We start from the raw sequence: 16,159 nt of genomic DNA, 5'->3' as shown, positions 1-16,159 counted from the left end.
AAATTTGAGCCATTTTTCTTGTCTAAATGGCAGCTACTGCATTTTCAATATACAGTTGATTACAGTAACCTACAGTAAAATTACAGTAAAATTTGTGTTACTGTAGCTCCTCAACCTTTTGGCATATCAAAGGGTAACTTTCAGTGTGATTTATGCATGTTTTTAATTTGATTTTGGAGACAAAACTACATTGGTTGGGCTCACCAATTTCAGGGCTTCAACAAAGTATGATTGTATCAGTCTACACAGAATAATACCCTCAAAATGTGCCTGAATAAACCTCTTGAATACATGCAAAAAATGTTGAAGGATTATAGTGCTCTGTTCAGCTAGTATTCAATATCGTGTTTTAACTTTCTCTAAAATTTCTCGCTTCTAATCCTGCTCTGGGTTTTGTCCATTAGACATAAAGGCCCAACAGACTCGAAAAAAAGCTCAGTACCACTGTTTACTGTTTGACCATTATATGCTTACTGCTCCCACTACATGCCACAAATAGTACACATATATATTTCTATGTACATCCAAGTTGCAGAAGTATGTACAATATAATTTCATTATAGTCATTTGTAATTAAAAATTTATCATGATCAGTTATCCAAGAGCTAACACTAAGCATTTCGATATCTTCTTCCAGATAAGCAAAATTCAACATACAGTGTGTATACAAGAAGTTCTCAACACCAACAACAAAACAAGTTGTGCCTGAACATTTCTGCTTGATGATGACTGTGATCTGTACAATGTATGTTGACTGACATATATATATATATAAGATAATTACAAGTGTATTTACAGAGTTCACAGAATATGGGTCCTGAGTAATATAATCAATGTTTCATCAATATAAATACAAAAGCTTACAAAGAAAAAGAAAACACCCACAAAATGAATTACGTTACATCATAAATGTACCTCCGTGAAAATCGAACACTTAGACCATACGACAAAAATATTTCTAAGGAATTTTACATAAATTAAGGCTGAAAATATGAGCTAAGAAATAATAATAAAAAAACATGTACAAACCTATCCTCAAGTTTTATTGCTCCAGTGTGATTTCATGACCAAAGTATGAGAGAATTTGTACATCCGTGTAATCCATATGTAATATATCATAAAGATACTTCCTGTGAATCAAGTGCTTTCATAATGATTCTAATTCTAAATGAAATGAAACTGATAAAAACTTTTGCAAAAAAAGTTTGTTCAACTGCCAAATAGCTGCCATTATGAGTATCCTTGTTATACGATGCAAATAACATTCATCAGGTTCATTGAAACGCTAGTTTGTTCATAATCATGATTACAGAATAATGAACACTGGAATTAGTTCAAATGTAAAAGCACTTCTAACAAATTATAGAGCAACTAGAAAATGAATGCAGAAGTAGTGACATTGAGTGATTATGTGTACATGGTTTCTTTCCTATTTTGTGAGTGTACTGCAAATACCACTGTTGACGTCATACACAGCATGGGTATGTACCTGTATTTTATGGAAATAGGATCAGAAATGAGTTAGTAAATAACTGAGAGATAGAGGTGTTCCCTGCTTCAGAATTGCAGAAGATAAAAAAGGTGGAGTAGTCTCCCCTGTTCTGACAAACGATGTGATACGAATGAGATTATATATGGTTTCATAGTCTACCAGTAGATGACATCAGATCTACTTGTTCCCCTATTCAAGATGAAAATGATGAAAAGCACTTTGCCTACCAATCCATATAGACCCACAAAAGCTGCAATGAATGACCAAATACAAGCACCTGCCTACGTCACACACAAATAACATTTGTACATAACAGTATGGTAGTTCACAACCCAGTGGAATAATAAGGCAGCTCAGGATGGACTGGAGGTGGACTGCGTCATTGTCACATTTGAATGAGTAGCACCATTCTTGTCAGTAATGTCATGTACAACTGGAGATGTACCTCCTTCCCCGAGAAGAGTACCACCATGAGCTGCAGCATCTCTGCTGACCACTTTCTCTTTGTCGTTAAAATCAGGGGTGTGTCTATTAATGTGAGCTGCCACACCATGCCCAGCTGCTAGGCCAGAAAGAGGCTCGTTTACAGCAGCACCATTCTTGATGCTCTCCCATGGGGTACATCACTACAACTTTCAATGTGTCTACTCTTGTCCATTTTCCCTTTGTCATCAGCCATTTCACACACACTCTTGCTGGGCTCGCTGTCAGCAGCACCAAAGCTGCTCAAACTTGACTCTTCGTCTGCATCATCATACTGCCCATCTTCTGACTCGGAGTCGGAGTACACCTCTGCACCGTTGAACACGTAGCGATGGGGAGGTACATACAGGTACTGATTGCCTGTAAACAAAAGGAAGGGAGGATAAAGTCATCAATTACGATATACAAAAAAATCACAAAAGCTTCAATAACTTCTCCTTGTTGCCAGCAGTCTGGAAGTACTGCATATGGGTCCCCTACCATGCCCTACCATGAGTCGAGAGAGTATTAGTTAAGCGAAAGTGCACAACAGAAACAGCCACAATTTTGTTGAAAATAGACAGACAGGTCAAAAACTGGAATTTCCTCTTCAACTTGTCTGGGTAAAGCCATGTACCTAGTCTCAATTCAGAATAACATGTCACTTTTGAAAACTGTCAAAATCAGCCCGAAACTGAAACTTGATCTGTTTGCCATCATGCTAAAGATGCTAAAAACATAAAAATGACAAAAAGTTCAGATGAAAGAGTGCGAGAAGATATTCCTAAATGTTGTCTTCAATATTTTTTTCCAATTTTTCCTTAAAGAGAAAAAGACATTTGAAAATAATTTTTGTACGGTGGGTATTTGGGACCACCTTTTGGTATTTTTAATCTTTGTTTAATAATGTCATAAATGAGGATGTAACACAGGTTTAATAAACATTTTTGCACTAGAATTTGTTCTTTTCAGCTAACAAATGTATTAAACCTCCATTTGGATCATATTCATATTTTTAATATGTTCATAAATATTATCAAAATTTAAGTTAAATGCATGTTTCGATATAAACAACAAATTTACATTCAAATACATTTATTAGACAAGCATCACATCCTTATTTAGAACATCATCGACAAGGATAAATACCAAAAGTTGGTCCAAAATACCCACCATACAAAAATATTTTCAAATACCCTTTTCTCTTAAAAAAATATTACAGATCATATTTGCAAATAAGTTTTGACGCTCTTTCATCTGATTTTGGCATCATTTTTATGTTTTCTTCTCCTTTAATTCAGTTTGATGAGCTGTTTTGAAAAAAGTCCAGAAAACCATTTTGTGACAGACTAATTGACAGGCTGATGAATGAGGTGTAAACCTTAGTATACAAGTAGTCCTCTGTGGTACAGGAAGAGGGCTAATAAAAGCAAGTAATTCACAAAACTGTTTGTATTATGTTAATATTTGGTACTTTACAGTAAGTGTACACATTTCAGTAGATGTTGAAAAATGATAAATATAACTGCATGAAAAGCTTAGATAGAGTTTGCCTGTAGAAGACACATGAATGCAAAACCAGCTTAATAGATAAAGTACTGCAGTCATGAATTTGGTAATTTACACTAATTAATGTGCACACAGAGCATCAATGATGGAACATCCTGTGTCATTGTGCTTTTTATGTCTGTAAAATTTAGCTCAATAGGGGGGGCAGTGCTGTTTGAGACACCACTCCTAACATTTACCATAAAAATGACTCCAATACAGAAGAGATCAATTTTGTAATTAGGGTATTTTATTTTCCCATACAAAACAACAATGGAACATCCTGCTCATGTCATTGTGCTCTACATGTGTGGAAAACTTGAGCTCAACACATGCTATACTTTTTAAGATACCAGCACAAACATTTTGTTGAACATTGCTTTACATGTTATGGGAGGCCGACACCGATGCTCGGGGCATAATATTAGCTACATGTATGCTTGCACTTCAGACAGGCCAGCTAAAAATCAAACCTAAAAAAAAAAATTAAAACTTACTTAATAGGCGGCTTGAAATGCTGGAATGTCTTGACTGCCACCAGTCTCTCAGTGTGGCTGCCGACACCCCCGATTCACCATGTTCACTTGTGCAGTTTTCATTGTCATGGTCTTGACCTCGGCTTTGTGAGCTCTTTGGAGAGTTATCTCCCTTAGTATGCACAGCGCTGGCATGGCTTCCCCCGTTTGAATCTGGCAAATTAGAAGCTCCACTTTGACAGGGAATGGTACTGACATTATCTTTGGCTTTGGCATCTGAGGAGCACAAAGCTTTGGTGTCACAGGGCGCTACATCGCCTTCAGATTTAATTTCTGAAATGCAGCTTATTTCAGCGTTATTCAAAGCAGAGTTGGTCTCAGTGGTAGAACAAGATTGGACCGAGGTAGAACTAGCTTGTTGGCTTGGGTCAGATGATGATGCCAGTGAAACTTTTCCATTGTCCGAATCACTGACAGTTGGTGTAGACAGTTCCCCTTTAGTCACTTCCTCTAGGCGAGTGTAATCAGTGAAAAGATCACTCCATTCCCCACCAAGCCGGTGGCACAACTCTCCCAGGATCACGTCACAGTCTCCCAACAATTCCACATCAAAGTTCAGGTGACGGAGCGGCTCTCTGTTAATTAGGACCTGTGGGATTTCTGCAGGTATAGAATCTGACAAAAAAAAAACAACATACATATTGAAGATACTATGATAAAAGTCACAAATTTAAGCAGCTTTCAGTTCCCTTATGGGATTATTGAGCCAAAATGAATGTTTCCCCGTTTCCATACAATCCCAGTAACCCGGAGCTTTTACTTTCCCTAAATAAACCTAGTGACAACTAGTGTAATTTTAAAATGTATAATTTGAATAATTTTTTCCTTTTTCAAGTAGAACCAAAACGACTTTATCTTCACAATAAATGTTCATTAAACACAATATTTGTGCTAAGTTTGTCCGTAAACTGCACTTAAAAAACTATTACGTTAACCTGTTCCATTTAAACCAAAAATATTAAAGTTGGACCTTCTGCCTATCTTATCGACCGCAGAGGCCTGGCCAGGTGATGTCATGCTGTGATTACCTGCCAGGATTATGTTTTGAAAAGCCCTGCAAAGCATAGCCGAATCCATACATTAGGCCTACTCGCTGTGTGGTTTTCCAGAAGCTATCGTGTGACTTTACTTATAATTAACCCTACGTACATGTACCTACCACTACACCTCCCTGAAAGTAATATAAGTAAATCAGTTTCACAACAAAAATATTTTGAAAATTGGCTACCGGAGTTGTAGGCCTACTTGATGCGGGGAAAATGTATATACAGCATAGTAACTGTGCGATACGATGACCGATTTTTGCTCACATATTGGCCATGTACATGTAGATGACACAAATGCCCGTCCACAAATTGGACATCCACCCAATTATGGTAGTGCCTGTGAAGAATATGGCATGCTTTCGCAGTTATCAGATTGTAAATTTTTATAGCCAAGTTGAGCGATACCAGCTGTGGCACTAGGATCCATGTAATCCGGCAAGCCAATTGTGAATTGCACTGATGACAACAGTCTGTCACTCAAAACTGGTGAAACTAACAATTGAGGTAATATTTTATATTTTAAAATGTATCACGGGCAAAAATAAATAAAGTTTGAATCATACTAAATGGAAACAGTGATTGGTAACACATAGAAATGTCAGTTTAAAATCTGTCTTGGTTCCCTTTACGGGCTTCAAGGTATGACATGCTGTGGTGTATCATGCTTGCAAAATGGCCTGTAGGTGAAGTATGAACTGAGCTGGAGGGCCAAACTGTAGTTGCATGGCCGTTGTAGGGCAAAGGTTTGCGGCTCCCTACAGTTCATGCTACAGCTTGCTGTTTCAAACAAACAAGTAGCTGAACAACTTCTGCATTTAAGGAATGAAAATCTCGATGTTTGCCTTTTTAGGGGATATTATATGGCTCATCCTTCGGCCTATTCTTTTAGAAGTTATTGCTGAATTAGCAAATCTCATACGACTACGATTGGGTCCCCTGTAATCAAAGGGCGTTTCTGACAAGATCTGGTCCATATTTTGTAAATTTTTAGGCCATGTATGTAACTTTACAGTGTCCTGCATTGCTACTGCAGTCGCATGTCACACTTGGGCATGGAATAATCTCGAAATTATCTGTAAAAGTATAACAATGTTTCCTCCTATCTGTGTTGTACACATAGAGAAGCCTCAGATGCCTGCAGTGAATCTACCGATGTACTACTTCACCAAAATCTATATACTTGAAACGTAACTACACAAGACCATCCTTCTTAGTCCATTTCCATCATTTCCCTGATGAACCCTCCGCAACCTCACCACCCCCCTCCCCAAACAAATTGGAAATACCGCCAACTTGTGAAAACAGCAAGCTGCCTTTTTCCACATATTGTTCATGAAGTTGGCAAACTGAAACCTCGCATAATCAACATCTCAATAAAAATAAAACATGTAGTTCCATTTTCTTTCCACTTCAATACAATGTTAACTGCCTTCAATCAACTAACTCGTCTTTTCTGAACAATGACAGTCTTGTAGTACAAACATATCCAGGCAGTGGTAATCTGGCTTGTTTAATCTATCCCACAATAACAATTTTGAGTTTGACAGCTGTCAAGCTGAAGAGATAAATGCCAATTACAGTCTTAAGCAACTGGGACCAACTCAACACAGTAACAGTTATGTTTGACAAAAACTTGCGATCGTGAGCAACTCTAACCAACTGGACACAAGCACAAACAGAACGATGGAACTGGGTACAACTTCTTTCAGTCACAGAAAAGTAGAATGTGTTCAACTCTCAGAAATCGCAAGCCCGCGTAGATCAACTAAAAAATCAACTAAAAACTATGCTTGCAGTTGCCAATAACCAAGTTGCTCCCAGTTGATCTATACCTGGCTTAAAACTGTACTAACTTCAGAAGGTGATAATCCACTGATGAAATACTATTCCTCCTCCTGTCATACATTAAAGTTGAATTAGCTCACTATCCTTTCTTGTACGAGCCAACATCACTCTGTTACTCTCTCTGTTCTCTATACAAAATGAATGTATATACATAAACGTGTTTGATTGAGCTATTAAACGCGACAACGACAAAGACATCTTACTGGGTATAAGTGCCACTGGTCTGACTTTGAGTGAGGAGCCAACCACAATGAGCAGGTCACACACATCTTTGTCAGCTGCCATCTGGGTGTGGAACTCTTCAGGTAAACTCTCCCCGAAAAACACAATGTCTGGCTTCATGACCGCTTCCGTGGAAGAGGGGCTGCACCGCGGACAATGAGGGATCACCTAAAAGGTAAGAATTATTACATATACAGAGTGGGGGAAACAGCTAGAGAATTTTGCCATACATTCTCAGAGAAAGCAATATGATTTAGAACAAAAGGCCACAGACAAGATCATGAATTAAACAACTAAATGGAGTTTTTCGTAATATTTAGTAACATACCATTCTGTCCTGATCTGAGCTTACCTGATCAAATATGTCCTTTCTGACTGCTTCTGCATCCACTTTGTATCGACAGGTCATGCAAGTTGCTGTTGCAAAGGAACCTAAAAAACAGATTAGAGTATGGTTATTCAAGGCACAGAAAAATGACAGTCAATTGTGTACAAATGTTAGACGTTCCAACCTCCCAAATTAATGACACTTTCACATTACTCTTGTGTAAATGATCTTGGAGGTCATTTCTGTAAGTGTATGCGATATGAGTCTTTCATTACCCTATATGACTCAAAATTTCATTTTAAGTTGCTCATTTTTACAAGATTCTGGGAATTATATTGATTTTAGAAATGTGCTTTGAGAGATGTTTGGAAGGTAGGATGATATGCTAGTGAGAAAATGTAAATTTAGCATCAGACTAAATCTCATAACATTTATTTGCCTACAAAAATGCTCTTTTGTGACTGAATTTTTAAGTCAATTAGGGTAACTCTTAAAATGGAACAGGTCTGTGGTGTACAAACAGTACAGTTCAGTCTCTCTGTGGACTGCCTTACCATGACATTGGATAACATTTTTAATCCCAGCAACCTGTTCCAATGTGTCAATGTTTTGTGTGTAGTTACGCAGTAGTTTCCCCTTGCGATCAAGCAAGCTGATAAACTTATGACAGCGAGATGGTTCAAATTGCCCAGGGTAGATTTCCTACAAAAATTGTAAACAATATAATTAGTGAGGAAGTAAGTAAACTTGTAGGTCTGAAATCTGGTGAGAAAATACACCAGTTTCCATAATAATGTCTTTTAATCCGAGAAGACAAAAATATCCCAACATACAAATGGCAATATCGAGATAATAATGCTTTTGCAGCCATTAGCTTCCTTCGCAATTTCAAAAAGTGGGTTTGTTTCTTCATTTTTCATTCTGAATTGAGGAAGACGGAAGATTCATATTTAACACTGAGTTGGCATTATTTATGACCAGTTGAAAAGAAAACTATCCTGTGTTTTCTAATGACTGTCAAATGAAATAATCACCTTAGCAAATTTGAAGAATGGTCTCGGATCATGTCTGAAGTAGCTGATGTCAAACATGGCTTGGGGATCTGGCAGGTCTGGGAAATCCACTGCTAGACGAGCATAAATGCCATTACGGGATCGGAAGTCTGGGATACCACATGAAACCGATACCTGTCAATACAACAAAAAGAACAAATGCACGGCTATTATAGATACATTGGTAGGTCAAACAAAGGTTAGTACCACATTCTACTATTAAATTTCCAATCACATCTGACAGGTAAGCCGCAGATGGTCATGGGTTTCCCTTGGGCTCTGCTTGGTTTCCTGCCACCACAATGCTGGCTGCTGTCATATAAATGAAATATTCTTTAGTAAAACACAAATCAAAAAAAAAAAAATAAATCAATTGACTGGAACTTTTTCCAAGGCAACAAACATATATGTTAAAAGCTATATGTATCCTGGGTAGTTACAATCAACTTAGCATATGGTACATCCTCACCACCAGATCATGGTCTTACTGTCCTAATAAACGACCGTACTTTCTCAATAATTACAGACACTAGCTAATAGGAGACACACTGGAATGAGCGGGTAGATCAGAGGAATTTCCCGTGAATTGCTCACAGTGGGTGATATCAGAATGCCAGCTATCCCAGCTTGCCCAGTTGGAGTATAGGCCTACCATGGCCTATAAGGCCAGGCTTTCCTAACAGCTTGTCCACAGCAACTCACGACGTCATTTTTCAGTATACATGCTTGTTTATAAAAAAAAAAAAAAACAGACAAAAATACTGATACCAAAACATCAACATAGTAAAAATATCTCTTTGCAATCTGCCTACCCAAAACTCTAACCAGACCGTTTTCCCGGCTGCATTTTACAAACTATGCTATCCGGTATTTCAAGTCGATGGTTATATAGCATTATTTACACGGGAACACCCTACTGCATTATGTAATATATCGCAGGATTGTCTTGAATCTACCAATCGTTTGTCTTCCTCGCTACTTGTGTTTGGGGTACATGTAGGAATGGAACATGGATATGATTGGCGTTTGATCATTGAATTAACAATGCTGCCTTACAAATGTGGATAAAGCACCTGTAGTACACACTTCCAATTTGTAGGTTGACTTCCCATTTATTACTGACCGTGTGTATACTATGGCAGGAACATGACATAAATCTGACAGCTGAGTCTCCATGAGAAAAGGGAGGGGTGGGGGCTACACCCTTTTTAGACTGATTGAAAAAAGATACTTTGCAGCATGTTACCATGGGTGTTTCAAGAAAATGTTAATAGTGCATGTACATTCAGGTATATTATGTCACTAAATTAGCTAAACCAGTCCGCTTTCATTATATATATATTATATATATCAAGATGACCTGGAGAGAATATTGATGTCTGAGTATATATGTGTTCCTGTGAAAGGCTTCGCAAGACTAACCACCTGAAAACAAAATTCAGGTGGTTAGATCCAACTGAAAAGATGAAAGGACTCATTTCCCAGTTCCCGGGTGAGAATACAAATCATGTAGATTTCATCTGGCACCAGCAGGGACACGAGTGATTTCCAGACCATACATGTATGTTCTGTGTATAAATAAATATCCAAAGTAAAGAGAAGGATTGCAAAAATCTCATGTGTATTTATCTACTAATCACTCTAAAGGTGATGCTCCATAGTTACAAATGATGCACAGGATGACACGGTATCAGTAAATACATTACTACATACCTCAACATCCCTGCCTTGGAAACCTGACTCAGTTCATCCTGACTTCAATTAAACTGAAGTATCTTGGCTAACTCTTTAGTTGAACGTTAGTGTGACAAAATATACAAAATGCATATGGATTACAAAAACCAAAACTGCATGCAGAGCAATCATTACAGTTACAGGCAATAGAAATTATTACTAGATAAACGCATAACAAAAGCGTGATTAAAATATATAGAAATTCACAGCTTGTATGTATCCAGACGATAATATATTTTTAAGCAACTTTCCCAAATTATCCACAAGCCAGCAGGTACATATATTGGTGAATGAACGATTAGCTACTGTGAAAAAAAACTTCTGAACCAGGTTTTATTTTTAATGTGGCAATAAAAGCTTTTAATTCATCGCGAAGAGATCAGCAGGGATCTCCAACACCAGCATATGCTTCGTCTTGATGGAAAGTTCAAGTTTCAGCCAGTCTATTAAAAGTATGAGAGGGGTGGCGACTACTCGGTGAAAGAATCTCAAAGCACTGCTTATCTTGAACTGGTCAATCATTCCTCTGGTGAATGGAACAGTCTCCAAGTGCCTGGCTCTCAGTATCAGTTGAGTCCACCTAGTAAAATCACTAGGGGTTACAAACACTCAGACATTAGTTTTGTTATTTGTTACACAGATTTCTGTCCAAAATTTGTTCTTCTTACTGCATTTGGCATTTACAAAGTGCTGCATGTTAGTATTTTCCTTGCAGTAAGTCAAAAAAACATATACCACAAGTTAAATTCTAGTGCTGTTTATGAGACAATGTGTATGTCCTTTTGGCTGCCACCCCAAACTTTCAGCTAGGTTATACATCATTTTGAGAATTGGCCTTGCGATTATTGGCCTGGAACATCCTTACTGATTGACGGCTGGTATACGAATGTCTGTTCTGACGTATAGATGTAAGGATTGTGGAGCTAACCCACATCACAGGTTGTTGTGATAGTAATGGCCTCAAAAGTGAAAGAAAATGTAACCGAAGACTTCAAAGGTGGTTATTCGCTAGCAATTTCAAATACTAATCGAAGAGTCCGAATGTTGAGCCAATGTGGGTGGAAATATATACAGGCAGAGGCAGGGTTTCATCCTTCAAAGTACTGTTTGCTGGGACAGTACCAGTAATTACAAACATGTGCTTAGTCCAGCCACATGGACGGCATTTTTTATTTTGTTATTTTACATCTTGACATTTATCACTGAGCCCATCTCTGCCTCTTACAAAAGTTCAATGGAAAACGTGAATCTTTAAAAAAACGACAGTGTATTTCTAACCCTCTTGCCAAGCCGGCGAGGCTCTCTGAGGCATGACGGAGGAGAGGACAGCTTGTCACTAATCAAATACTGGTGATCCCCTACTCCCCAGAAAGAGTGTACCACTTCAGACAACAGCCCTCGCAAGGCACTATGGTATACTGTTTCTGAAAACGCGTCTGTAATTATTCAGAAAGTACTGTAAAAAATGTAGTGTATTTTTTCAAGATTATATATGTATGTGGTTTTATTTCCATCCAAAATTATGTGTATAAGACAGTTAAATTCAGCATGTGCATAATTCCTTAACCAAAATAATCCACACCCTGCTCTTAGCAAAAGGAACTTCATCGCAGTTCTATTTCCTTCCAAATAATTTCACACTAACACCACTAATGCTCTATGACAGCCTTGGATGCCTGACCAATCACAACAATAGTGAGGATACTAGTATATGGTAAAAGTCTTGTAACATGTGACTATGTCCTTGCCCTGGGCATGGCACACATGTGAATTTTTCACAGTTCTAATTGTAATATAGAGCCAATAGAGAACATTCTATTCTACTTACCCCAGCACCCGTCAGCACCATGATCTTTTTGGAGGTTTTTAGCAACGTCACAACATCATCTACGGTGTTGATGTGTTTCAGTTTCTTCCTACGAGGAGGTTCACTGACAATACTGGCCACAATTTTCCACAGGATGAAATCTTCTAGATGGTCAGGTATAATATCCGGATCTGGGATAATCCTCCTGAGGATAACCCGCGGATCTTTACCTGCCATCATCTGTTCCTGGACCCAGGCCATCGGACCTGCTATGGAAGCAGAGTCATCAGTCAGACTGTACAAGACTATTTAACCCTGGCAGTAAAACTGAACTGAATGGAGAGTTAGTGCACTTTTCACAGTTCTAATTGTAATATACAATCTCCAATGGAGAGTTAAGGCAGTTTCATACATGTATTTTACACAATGTGGAGAATATATTAATGTCTGTGAATATGCAAGTTTCAAGATAAGTTATGACATGAGGACCACGCGAAATGTGACATCATTGCTTCACAGCATAGTGGGGTCAATTTACAATATTTAGCATTACGTGGTAGATATAAACTGATTAAACAGGATTAGATTAATCTTCTAAATTATGTTCTTGGTTGTTAAATATTGCAAAAATAATAAATGTTGTCCTAATACTGTATTTTAAAACTGCGCATTACCCAATAATGTGTGACATAACAGCTTTACATTTCTATCACCAGTGCTTTTTGGTAGCATATCACCAGTGCTTTTGGTAGCATATGTCTTCAAAATTGGAACAGAACAAAAAATTGACAAATTAACAGTATGGTAAATGATGTAAAGTTCCACTTGTTGGTTTCTGTAGTAAACTTTCCCACGGGCTGAGATAGCAACAAGATGAGAGAAGTGGGTGATTATCCCTCTGCCTGTTCCCTTACTCTGTATGGCAGCTATGGTCTCTAATCCGCACCACGTGGGGTCAAGTCACTGGCAGCAAGTACAGGTCTCCCGACCAGCCCATGTGCATTTATAATTGTACTCATGAATTAAACCCAAGGAAATATGAAGTCAGACTATTAGAAACCTATAAATTGCAAACACTGCCTCGATCCATGGCCATGCCAAACAGCCATGTACAAATGCTACAATGTACAACAATGTACACTGCAGACCTCACAAAGGTGAACGTACGATGGTTCGGGTAACGTGGAAGTCACGCAGCAGCATTATCTTGTGAATGTTTGTCTGTTCAGAGCCCTCGTTAAGCACCAAATATTTGTACAAATGTACTTCAAGTACAAATGGATTTCACTGACAAATAGCTGTCACCAACCTCCCGTATAATTTGAATGAAATATGTCACTCAATGTGCACATTTTGTTTCGTTACCATCGGGATTGTCCTCCTCCTGAAGAAGACTTACCTTTCAGTTCTGGTGTTGTGAAATTGGGAGCCTCTCAATAAACACAAAAAAAAATACTCAACGCTAGGTTTCTGAAAACTTGAATTACCCATGAAGTAACATTCATGTTGTTGACATATCGTTCGCAAAAACACTGTCTGGCTATATATCGAAATAAAGTGCATGTTTTATGATTACCGGCATGTAGATTTGCATCGCCAGTGGACAGGTAAGATTATTTTGTTTGCCTTTCGTCGGCAAAATTCCTGCCATCGAGAGGTATAATAGACATGTGGATATTTCAAGCCCTGCTGATTGTAAGTTGTCTCTGTAAATGCAGTTCGAAATCATCTGATGGTAGTTTGCAAGTAAGGATTCAAGGGGTGCTAAGTTCTGTTCTAGCTCTGTAAATGAAGAGTTCTGCATTTTAAGATATTTGACATATCACTCCACATGTGTAAAGGTATTGGGTGGTCATGCTCATGCAGTCTCCAGGGAGTTTTCTCAGAATTCTCATTCATCATAGAAGGGCGATCATGAAACAATCAATGTGCGCGCGTTGTGAAATAAGCGTAAGTACTAAATTCATCATGATTAAAACATGAACTTTTGGTGGTGGGAGCCTAATAGACTGACTGCCCAGTGAAGCGTGAGCTTGTTTATTACATTCGGGAACTGTCCATATAATCCTCACCACCCCCGATGCCTCCTCTCGTGATGCCTTGTCAGTAAGAGCCGCAATCAACACAATGATTCATGGGATATACTTTCTAAGTCTATGGGCGAAATTTAAGGTCATTTATCATACCTGCCATAGGCCTCCATGCCATTTCACTGCCTCCTGAAATATTACTGATATCACTGTCCGAGTCATTTCCAGGGTCTGCCATCTCTGTGGACTGCTTACATAAAACATGTCAACAAATTTGGATTAGCCATACATTATAAAATATTTTGTCACATGATTAACAAAACTTCTTTATCAGAAATGATATCTTGAGTATATTAAAATGTATTTATGTCTATCATGGCAACCACTTTTCATAAATTGCTGACATACAATTTTTAATATAAAAATATTAGGACATGGTCCATTTCACATGAACAGAAATATCTGGCGTAAAATTATTTGACCTGTCGTCAAATGGTATAATTTTATTATGTATGCTACAAGTGATATCTAACACACTGTTACATGTTTCATGGGAAAGAATGCAAAGACTTTTGTGACAACTGCACATTATGAAATGCATATTCCGTAGCTTTGACTTTCCTGTTCTTTGTCCTTAACGTAAAACAGAAAAATACCCAAATGGAATGTCAATCTATACATTGATACTGTAAGTTTCACATACCTGCTTCCCCATCCTCTGAATCATCAGTAACATCATTCCTTGCTGAATTCAAATCTAGGTCACCTGGAATGTGAGAGGGAAAATGAGAGGTTTTATCTTCGTTACTTGTCCTTTTACTTACTAGTGTGTACACAGAACTTGTACATGAGGCTACTTTAATGTACTCTTCTGTCTTCTGATTTAATTATTTATTTATTTGATTGGTCTTTTACACCATAGTCAAGAATATTTCACTTATACTATGGAGGCCAGCATCATGGTGAGAGGAAAGCTGGCAAAGACTGGCAGAAACTCATGACCATCCGCAGGTTGCAGACTCTGTCTTTTGATACAAGCCCATGCGTCCAAAATAGCCTCTTCAGAGGTGACAAATATCAAACACTATGGCTAAGTTGGTGTAACAAAGTGCAAGCTCTGAAGAGATATACTAGTAAACACGGTTGATTTTAGCAGTTAACCGTCATGCCTGAGAGAAAGTGTAGTTAGATTCTTACCACCTCGATCAGTCTTCCAACTAGACACCGCAGTATAGCACTATAGCAGCATAAGATAACCCGATGCAGAAGAGTGTTGACGGAGCACTATGTAGACCTACTTTCAACTTTCAATTGTGTTCAAGTCAAAACAAGCAAGCCCACACGGAAAATACTTAGAAATGTGGTCAACATTTTCAAACTCACCAAAGCATTGTATAAATAGAATTTACACTGTCACCATATAACTTATTAAACATTTGTGGAAAGAATTTCCTTCTTGACAATCCCAGTCCATGCATCTGTGTTTACCCACGTGACTTACCAGCGGAAACTGCGTCCGCCATATTGGTTTTCATGACGCCATTTTTCGACGGATCAAAGTCGGCAATTCCATTACTACATGTTTGAAATCCAGCATCCGCATTTATGCCCTTGTCTGCCCGAGATGTTGTTTTATCATGAAATCTAGAAGAATCGAGTCCTGGTTCCACAAAATCCAGGCGCGGGACGCTTGGAATGTGGGAGGCATTTCGACTTCCGCAATCCCTTCCATTTTATAATCACGCATGCGTATTGTCTTATTTTGATCGTGAATGACATCATTGGGAGAACTCATTATCTTTATTCACCTTGATCGTAATGGTGATACGAATTGTGACAATGGTTCTGGTTCTAACACAATTAGAGACATATAATCTCGGTCTTGCACAAAGAAGTCCATAATATCCAGAATTACCGTACAATATTTTGAATTATTCCGGCAGCTGTAAACATATTCAGCCTTGCAAATCATTTTAATAAGACTGACTGCTCCCCACAATAACAATCCTGCACGCTTCGTATGGCCAGGGGGCGTGGTATCTGTTCAACGCGGTTAT

At 38.2% G+C, this 16,159-nt stretch overlaps 1 protein-coding gene across 2 annotated transcripts; it reads right to left on the bottom strand.

Moving 5' to 3' along the window:
- Positions 1-779: 779 nt before the first annotated feature.
- Positions 780-14,349, bottom strand: LOC135476097 (NAD-dependent protein deacetylase sirtuin-1-like). Of its 2 annotated transcripts, none has more exons than XM_064755998.1 (8): positions 14,259-14,349; positions 12,094-12,341; positions 8,514-8,666; positions 8,034-8,181; positions 7,504-7,583; positions 7,133-7,319; positions 4,000-4,653; positions 780-2,335 (listed from the first exon to the last, which is right to left on the bottom strand). In XM_064755998.1, the coding sequence occupies exons 1-8, from the start codon at positions 14,338-14,340 to the stop codon at positions 2,076-2,078; spliced, it is 1,812 nt and encodes a 603-aa protein (XP_064612068.1). In that variant the 5' UTR covers positions 14,341-14,349; the 3' UTR covers positions 780-2,075. The 2 variants fall into 2 exon arrangements, with proteins under 2 accessions (XP_064612068.1, XP_064612076.1); XM_064756006.1 differs by having other exon boundaries at positions 12,094-12,338; positions 14,259-14,348.
- Positions 14,350-16,159: the final 1,810 nt, after the last annotated feature.

The sequence above is a fragment of the Liolophura sinensis genome, chromosome 1 (genome assembly GCF_032854445.1).
Source record: "Liolophura sinensis isolate JHLJ2023 chromosome 1, CUHK_Ljap_v2, whole genome shotgun sequence".
NCBI classification, from domain to species: domain Eukaryota; kingdom Metazoa; phylum Mollusca; class Polyplacophora; order Chitonida; family Chitonidae; genus Liolophura; species Liolophura sinensis.
Note: the sequence above shows the minus strand (reverse complement) of the source record. Positions and strands in the feature narration are given on the sequence as shown.